This window comes from Sinocyclocheilus grahami, unplaced genomic scaffold, assembly GCF_001515645.1.
Source record: "Sinocyclocheilus grahami isolate Dianchi unplaced genomic scaffold, SAMN03320097.WGS_v1.1 scaffold831.1, whole genome shotgun sequence".
NCBI lineage: Eukaryota > Metazoa > Chordata > Actinopteri > Cypriniformes > Cyprinidae > Sinocyclocheilus > Sinocyclocheilus grahami.
Genome location: NW_015506010.1, coordinates 143,223 through 152,838, shown reverse-complemented (window position 1 = coordinate 152,838; position 9,616 = coordinate 143,223). Strand labels below are relative to the sequence as shown.

General features: G+C 39.3%; 2 protein-coding genes across 2 annotated transcripts in view; one reads left to right on the top strand and one right to left on the bottom strand.

Annotated features, from left to right (window-relative positions):
- Window positions 1-636, top strand: part of LOC107562630 (long-chain-fatty-acid--CoA ligase 1-like) — a 37,824-nt gene extending 37,188 nt beyond the window's left edge. The window contains exon 14 of the mRNA XM_016247303.1: window positions 509-636. Coding sequence (XP_016102789.1) covers window positions 509-616 — 108 coding nt within the window. The 3' untranslated portion in view covers window positions 617-636. The remainder of the gene's footprint in view (window positions 1-508) is intronic.
- A 1,352-nt stretch (window positions 637-1,988) lies between these two features.
- The window catches only part of LOC107562629 (bridging integrator 3-like), a 44,237-nt gene continuing 36,609 nt past the window's right edge, over window positions 1,989-9,616 (bottom strand). Inside the window, exon 7 of the mRNA XM_016247301.1 lies at window positions 1,989-3,569. Coding sequence (XP_016102787.1) covers window positions 3,423-3,569 — 147 coding nt within the window. The 3' untranslated portion in view covers window positions 1,989-3,422. The remainder of the gene's footprint in view (window positions 3,570-9,616) is intronic.

The window sequence follows — 9,616 nt, the reverse complement described above, 5'->3', positions numbered from 1 at the left end:
ATATATATATATATATATATATATATATATATATATATATATATATATATGCATGCATCACATATGCATCACATGGCAGCTGATTGGTTCTCTCCTGTATCGGTAGCCAATGAGCTCGCTGCTCAGCATTCAAATATATGACTAGTGCTTGCCGTAGCAGTGCAACTTGCTTCAGAAGCCCTCCACCTTCCCCAGCTCCACCTGTATAGATCTACTACGAGGTGATTCATGTATGCTATATGGGGTTATTTCATGTATGTTATATTTGCAGCAGCAATATTTCTTACATTCTCACAGCATCATGTTGTGGATGTATTGGCAGTAGCAGGTCACGTAGCAGATCTATTCCGCCAAGACCAAACACATTACTGTACATTACTATGCTAATCTCTCTGAGAGTTGTCATGACAGAAATATATATATATATATATATGCGCGCATGTACATATTGGTGATATTCACCAGTATTGGTCGTGATATTGACAGGCTTTGTTTAATATGGTTTCAGATTTTTGAGGGTTATGGGCAGACGGAGTGCACCGCTGGATGTACCTTTTCTATGCCTGGTGACTGGAGTGCAGGTTTGTGCTCATGTGTCTTTATAGGGCTGCTTTAGTTATGAATGACATACTACCTACTAGTTTTGAAAACGTATTATGCATGGGTACCCAGATGACCTGCCACATCAGTCAAAATGTGCAGTGTTTGTCATGATTGTTTCCAGTGTGAACCATGATTTTATCACTCAGACAGTATTTCGGATGCAACACATTTCATAAAGAACTTACTTTGCCAGCGTTAAAGTAAGTTCTATGTAGTATGCATGCGTGTAGTATGAATCTATGAGTTTTCTTTGTCAAGTGATCTGCCAGCGTCATTTGTCTCATATTTGTGAAATTCATGAGTCATGACTCCTCTCTCCACAGCCTTATGGGACAAAGTGCCCAGAAAAAGTTGGCGATTCTGATACTTTTAGCCTACTTTTTATTGGTATGAATGCTTTGAATTCAGACATACTATTCATTTCATATACAGCTTTTCACCTGTTATATTGTAGGGAAGAAGGCCGATTTGAATGCAGGGATTAACTTTAAAGCTTTCGTTGAATTCAAAATGTTAAATTGACATTTATTTCTGCACTTGCTTAATCAAATATGCAGCAGAATAACGCGGCCATGTGACTATTGTTGCATAATGTGCTTTGTTTCACATACATCACCATTCAAAATTTGAGGTTGATCAGATTTATTAATGTTTTTGAAAGAAGTCTCTTCTGCTCACCAAGGCTGCATTCATTTGATCAGAAATACAGTAAAACAGTAATAATATGAAATGTTATTACACTTTTAAATAATTTTCGGTAACATTTTTGAATGCGTTTTAAATGTATTCCTGTGATGCAAAGCTGAATTTTCAGCATCATTACTCCAGTCTTCAGTGTCACGTGATCCTTCAGAAATCATCCTTCAGCGAGCAGATCGCACAGATGTACAGTAAATCATCCATATAGACCTCACACGCTCTCCACATCACATTATCCAGTGACTTTCTCGAAAACATTTCAACTTAACAAGACTTGCTAAATAAGCCAGATGCTACACTGACAAGAAACTGTTCTCCGTAATTTATGATAAATCGTCTTGAAGACTGAGTGAGGTCTTCTCATGTAGTGATCTAGGTCATTTTAGACCGCTTTCAGAGTTTGAACTGAGGTCATGTAGGCCTGACACAGACACACTCCATCCTAATACGCAGTTCAGGAACATTCGATTTGCGAACCGATGAACTTAACGGAATGAATAGCTTTACACTAAGTAGATGTTTTAGAGTTTGTAATTATGAGGTTGAAGCTGCACCTCTAAAGAACAATCGGTATGAATTTCAATGCTTCATTTCATTTGTTGTGAAATGAAATGACTGTGCGACAGTCTGTAAATGAGCGTTTTCAACTCTAAATGTTTGACTAATTGCAGCTGATAGAGATGTACTGTATTTTACTTCATTTTATTGACAGAAGAATAAAGACAATGCCTTATTACAGATTTTCCTTTGTATACCAATCACAGCTCTAACGGACACAATCTATAAAATCACAGTTGTTGTTTGAACTGCAGATCTGATCATTTCACGTGGATGTCACTCAGGAAACTTTGTGCTTTAGTGCGCTGAGCTGTTGCTTACAAAAATACTTAACTGGTTCATTCCCAAGTGAATCCCAATCCTGCCCAGACTGCAACATCATAAAATCAGGAGACAAACGGTGAACGTCCACAACCAATTTACTGTAAGAATGTTTGACAAACAACCGCAAACAGTTTGTTTAAAGGAAAACTATTTGAGAAATTGAAAGATGCATAATGCACACATTTTTGGAAATCATAAGGCTGTGGTCCAGAGTCTTAGAAACAATGTTTTAGATTATTTCAGAAGCAAAGCAGGAATGTGAAAACACTGTGTAATGCTTACATTCAGTTTCTTGGTAGACTTGCACTGAATTCAGGTTAATATCTAACAAGGCACATTAATAATCCAATTGAAATATAGTCAAACTCAACCAATAATCTGTACAATCGAGGCTCTTCCAGTTTCAAAACACTAGTGATTGTCAGCAACTGATGCTCTTCACAATGTTGACATTGAGATGAAAATGTGTGGCTTAAAAAATCGTCCCTTGTGTAATATGGCTGTAAGACTACTGGTAAATAAACCGGTCTTTCCTTCATTACAAACACAGTGAACACAAACACAGGTCAGATAAAAAAGAATACATGTTTCACGTGTGTCAGTAGAGGGAGGCAGAGTATCATTTAAATGCATGTAGTACATCACAGAATCCAAATCAGCGCTGGTCTCTAGAAACTAAGGCTAACATGATTTCTGTTAACGGACTGTACTGTAACATATTTCCAAGATATCAATCATCAACAATTCTCTGCACTATTCGCGTTACATTCTTTTCTGAAGATACTTTTAAAAAGCTGAAGAACATACTATTGTAGTGTTTGAACTACCGACAGCAAATGAAATGTTCATTGTGTATAGAAAACGAAGTTTTAGCATATTATAACTTGAATATGAATTTGGCCTCTGGTGAATGGGAAAGCTTTAAGATTAACATGTAAATGATCTGTTAGAAATGCAATCGTTGGTCAGTTGTAGTGACCGTAATGACAAAAAGAACTGACAAGAACAGAAAAATTAAACACGGGAAGGTTTGATTAGCAAAAAGTAACAAACGAAACGAAATTACATGCTTATATGAGAATCTGAACACGTTTAAAACGTTTTACAGTATCATTAGTGTTTTCTGATGGCTTCATCTGTCAAAGATATACAAAACAAGACTTCTACATTATCAACAAAAAAACGAATAAATAAATGTTGACGTGACTTCATTAAAACGGAGTAAGACGTTTTGTGTCTCAGTCGTCGGCCACGATGGACAGCGCGCGCAACTCGTTCAGTTTGGCCTCGTTCTCTTGCTTTCGCTGTTCATCTGTCAGAGCGCCCTGGTCAATCTGATCCGTCAGTTCAGTGAAGATATTGTGCGTCTCGGTAAAATAGGCCACCTGACAGAAAACAAAGGGAAAGAAAGGTCAAGTAAACACACATTTCCAGCATTAAAATTAAAAAGACACAAAAATATGACATTTCAAGCTGGAGTTTTACACCTTTCCAATTAGAGTGTTCAGAAAACGTTAAATTGCAATCAAGTAAGACTTGCTCCGTTTCTTTGTCACTTTACACCACAACACAAAGCCACTTAGAGAATTAATGCGCATTAGTGGTGTAATTGGTCATTTTTATGTATCTTATCTTCATGCAGTCACAGGAAATGATGGGAAAAGTAGTTTTGCAGTACAATATAGTAAAAATACAGCTGCATATGATCAATACCACCTAGCATCTGACATGATTCATAATGGACACGCCCCTAAAAGTCAAAGCCATGCCCTTGTATTCACACACCCTTTGAGTTGGAAACTCAACAAAACCCCCAAGTTTCCCATTGACAATTACGCCACTGTGGTGGTCTTCATCATGTACATATGTGACCCTGGAGCACAAAAGCAGTCATAAGGGTCAATTTTCAACATCATCTGAAAGCTGAATAAATAAGATTTCCATTGATGTGTGGTTTGTTAGGATCGGACAATGTTTGGCCGAGATACAACTATTTGAAAATCTGGAATCTGAGGGTGCAAAAAAAAAAAAAAAAATCTAAATATTGAGAAAATCGCCTTTAAAGTTGTCCAAATGAAGTTCTTAGCAATGCATATTACTGATCAAAAATTAAGTTTCGATATATTTACAGTAGGAAATGTACAAAATATCTTCATGGAACATGATCTTTACTTTAATATCCTAATGATTTTTGGCATAAAAGAAAAATCAATCATTTTGACCCATACAATGTATTTTTGGCTATTGCTACAAATATACCCCAGCGACTTAAGACTGTTTTTTTGCTCCAGGGTCACATATGATGATTCTGACAGGACACAGCCCTGACCAACCTAAAATAGAAAATGACTGCATATCTGAGGCCATTGCTGGGTTTAATTTGTATATGAAATCACTTTATGCTAAATAAAGAACTTGACTTTCACAAACAAGGGATTTTCTTCACTCCCGCTCAAAAAGGAAAACCAAACTCATCCTATGCTACGGCACAGAGATAATGCTCGTGGGTAGCAGGTGACCCTGATCTTCTGCGATCGTTGTGTGAGCGAGCGAGTGTCGGCTGAAAGCTTTCTTGACACGTCCCGCCCCTACTCTTCCCCCGGCCCGTGAGTCAGGGGTCCCGCGAGAGACGCTTTGATGATTAATAGCCTTTAATCACATTACAAGACTCCAGGAGGAGTGGGCCGCCATCGAAAGCACTGGGAAATACAGCTGCTCGGCTCGCAAACCTACACACAGCACATTTATTCAAGCTGCTTACTGTATGTGTGTGCTCACAAACAAATCCACGTCTACTATAGCCTTAAAATTCTTTAAACATTCTCAAGACAATACGAGTGGAGTTTGTCAGTGCAAAACTCGCCACCATGTTGCTAGGGTGTTGCTACAGTATGTTGTTTTTAGTAAGTATTTTTTAGCATGTGGTTCTGAATGGTTGCTAGGGGGTTTCTTACTGGTCCACCTCCAAGTCACCTAATTTTAATATTTTGTTAAAGGGACAATTCACTAAAAATGTAATTCCTGACATCATTTACTCACCCTTATGTTCGTCCAAACCTGTATCTTGAAAGAAAATTTTGACTAAGTTCATACAATAAAAGGCAAGGGAGTGCAAAACATAATATTAAACCCTACTGACTTCCATTATACAGACAAAACAAAAACACAAAATAAAATCCAATTATAAAGGTATGTCGCAAGTCATACGAGTTTGGAATAACATGAGGGTGAGGGTTAACTATAACTGTAAGGGTATGTACAAATCACTGACCCTAAATATGAGCAATATTAACAGTGACACTTCATTTAGCAATACCACTATAAATGTTTCTGAAAAGAAGAGGCCGTAAACGCAAAGTCTGAGTGGCTAAAGTCTGTCTATAACATGGGGCGATCAATCTTAAAAGCCATTTCCTCTTTGGTCTTGTTAGCTAGAGATACGCTGCAGAATTTCGATTGATGAATGCAACTCAACTCCATTGTTCACATAAGAGCCATTGAGTTCAGACACCCACGGATTGCAAAGACACTTTTTAGGGTTTTTGTAAGGCACATGTATAAATGCGGCACCAAACTCTCTTTTGAATAGATTGAGTAAACTGCCTCTGGGATTGCTCGAAATGACTTCAGACTCTAATCAAAGACTCCACGCTGGCCGTCAGTGGCACTCTGTGATCTATGAGAGGCCAGTTCCTGCCCAGTGCTGAATGGAAGCGGATACTGGTCTGTCCTGTTTATGGTGGTCTCACCACATGAAGAGCGGAGAGGGGATCTGTTTGCCGTGCAGCACGTGGGGCTGGAAGGAAAACTAGTTCAGAGGAAAATCCGCCTTGGACCTGTCAGGGATCAATCAAAACAACCAATGAATGATGCCGCCACACACAAGCTAAAACGCAGGTACGGCACCGTATTTATGTCTGCGCTTCAGGCGGCACGCCCACAGACGGTTCAATGAGCCTTATGATACATGTTGCACAGACCGGAGCTTTATTAAAACGGCAAGCTCTAATTTGATTGGTTGGTCTTACACGTAAAAATAAAGGTGCTTCAAAACGTTCTTCAAGCGATGCCATAGAAGAACCATTTTTGGTTCCACAAAGAACCATTCAGTCAAAGGTTCTTTAAAGAACCATCTCTATCTTACCTTTTTGTAATCTGAAGAACCTTCTTTCACCACAAAGAAGCTTTTGTGAAACAGAAAGGTTCTTCAGATGTTAAAGGTTCTTTATGGAACCATTTCGACAAAAAGGTTATTCTATGGCATCGTGAAGCACCTTTATTTTTAAGAGTGTAGGCAGCTTTTGGGAGTTAAGGTCTGTAGAAACTACAATTCAATTATTTAAGTTTGTGTGTTTCGTGCCATCATACGTTTCAGTAGTTTAAGGCAGTTAGTAGCAAGAAAACGTGGCATCCTCAAGAACTGCAGAATCCTGATTCAGAGTTAAGTCCATTAAACAATCGGTACTTATTACTTTCAGATGGAAGTATATTCTGACCACAAAGTCAACACACATTTCCAGTCATTCCTTTGCTGCTGTCTGTTTAACTACTTGTGGAGACAGCTGTGCCATGATTCGAATGAGATACCACACCAATCTATTATTGTGGTTTCGTCGATTTTAGATTTATTGCCCTTTAAAAATCACACACAGAAAAAACTAAATCAAACTGTGGTCTTCGTTGAACAAATCATACAGACAGACCCTTCCTGTTTAAGCGGGTGATTCTTGACCAGAAAAAAGCTTCAAAGGGAATTAGTATTTATGCTTCTGTCACACACACACTAATATATTCCAAACACATGCCTAATTAACTAATTAAACATATACACACAAATTGTAACACTGTGTAACACACTGTCTACACTGTAAGCCACAGACATCCAAAACTGATTCTGTCTACACATTAAGCATTACATCACCTCAGAATACTCAATAACCACGGACCAATAAGCTGTAAACACAAGGCTACCTATTAAGTGTCAATAAAGTGAACGCAAAATTTGGTAAGCATGTTTCAGCATTGGAATGGAAATCCATTTAGAACAATTTGTAAAACTGTCCATTCATCCATTCTTTACACCACTTGTCCTCTGTAGGGTTGCAAGGATGCGGAAGCCTGTCGGCCAAGGCCGGGAAAAACGGGATGGATGGCCAGTCCATTGCATGGCTAAAGCTAAAGTACACTTTCCTTATTCGCATTCCACTGCAGCTTGAGGACATTAAGCATGATAGAATTTTTATCATCACCACAGTCCGCTGTTGTTGTCCAGGACAACAACACGTGTGAGTAATTTGGGTGCTCAAAAACAAAAGGTCTAATAAGGTAGTGTCAATAGACTAAACAAGTCCATCAGCGCTCACGGTCAAAAGAGAATACTCCGTTGGAGATGTAACGGAACATGGAAAATGAAGTATTGCCAGGACTTAAACTCAGACATACACGCATTCATATTCACACCAACTGACAATTTAGTGTTTTCAATTAACCTGACCTGCAAGTCTTTGGATTACGTGGGAAAACTCAAGGAAGTTGGGACATTATTGCTGTGAAGTCACAGTTGTGTAAAGTTTGTTGATATTGTAAAATTACCCATGTGATGTTAGTATCCCAACAATCAATGGACCTGCTGGATTGGGTCTCAAGCTGTTCTTTAGCATACCGCCACAAGAATTGTTGAATTTGATGCACCATCATTAGAACACAAAGCATTTCTTGAGACCCCGGCATTCTCTTCATTCCAACACACTCTGTCTAGCTCAGGGGTTTCCAACCCTGCTACTGGAGAACTACCTTCCTGCAGGCTTCAGTTCCAACCCAGCTCCATCACACTTGCCTATAATTTTCAAGTAATCTTGAACACCTTGATTAGCTGGTTTAAGAGTGTTTGATTAGGTTTGGAAGTAAACTCTCCAGGATGGTATCCCTCCAGGAGCAGAAATGGCTACTCCTGGTCCAGCAGTTTCTGAAAGACAGAATGTGTCCTATGTAAACGCCCAATAGGGTGACAATGTAATTATCTGCATCATTCACTTTGAGTACATCACCATGGGGAATCAGTGTTTGCTGAATGCATCTAGAGTAGACACAACGCATGTATTGTTGTATTGTTGTAGACCATCTCATAACACTGAAACTGCACTCAGAGTAACAAATGACTTGCTCTAGTGTTGCTGGACCTTAGGACCTTAGTTGATACTATCGACCACAACATTCTCTTGGATAGGCTCAACAATTATGTTGGAATTACTGGGATTGCATTGGCATGGTTCAATTCGTACTTATCTGGCCATTATCAATTTGTAGCAGTCAATGAAGGGGTATCATATCGATCACAAGTTTTGTATGGAGTACTGCAAGTCTCAGTACTAGGACCGCCATTGATTTTCACCCTGTACTGACGATGAGGTTTGTGAATATCATATTTCGTATGAGTCCAAAGAGTTCCCACTCGTACGAGGTCAAGACTCAAAGAACTCAATGCAGTGACTTCTGGGAAACCAGTCTGCGGGTGTAAGTTTGGCTCATTCTGTGGCCATCCAGGATGTACGTGCATGTATCTTTCTTTAGGCCAAATTTCTATTTGTCCTCATCCCCTGATATACAAGTCTGTGTGTTTGTGTGTGAATGACTCAGCAGGATGAGGGACTCTCAGCATGACTGAATGTTTGGTGAGTCAAACTGTGTCTACTACTGGAAACATAAACCCAAACTGTCTGATCTGATGCCCATCAGATACAGAGGGAGGTAGCGTCGCCACACTGCACCTATAGTAATAAGGCCTGCGGTCTCAGGAGTCCACCTACACCCTCTATCTGACAGAGAGACACCCTCCTCTACCTCATCACAGAGAGCTGTTGGTTACTGTGTCTTGGAGTATGTGGGTTTTGGAGGTATGGCACTCCGGGTTACTGAAAGCTCTTGATGAATGAGACTCGGTCATCTGCTAGGCCTCTCTCTCGCTCTATCTCTCTGCTGCCCATCTGTTAGCTGAGAGCTCGAGGAAAGACTGCATTTCAGGCCTGATCTATGATCAGCTTAATACATTCATGTGTTCATTTATTTATAACCTTTATTTTTTCCACAGAGCACCCACATCTGGTTTTCAATAGAGCAAATGACAAAAGCGTAACATCACAAAGTGTCGCTACACAAAAACAATCACAAAAGACTGTTGTCTCCATAAAGTTCGCAATGGTTTTAGCTAAAGGAAGTTTGATGTTGTTGTTCCATCCATGACATTTATAAGTTGAATTCAATTGCTGTTTACTAGTCCATACAAGTAGACCAGAAGACAAAATCAGCCTCTAGATGACTCCAGTTTCAGACATGTACACCTTGTTATCAAATAGACCGTTCCAGTTCTGGATGCTGATTGGTTAATACAGCGCTCTAGTCTTGCTAAAATACATATAAGTGATGTACAGTCAGA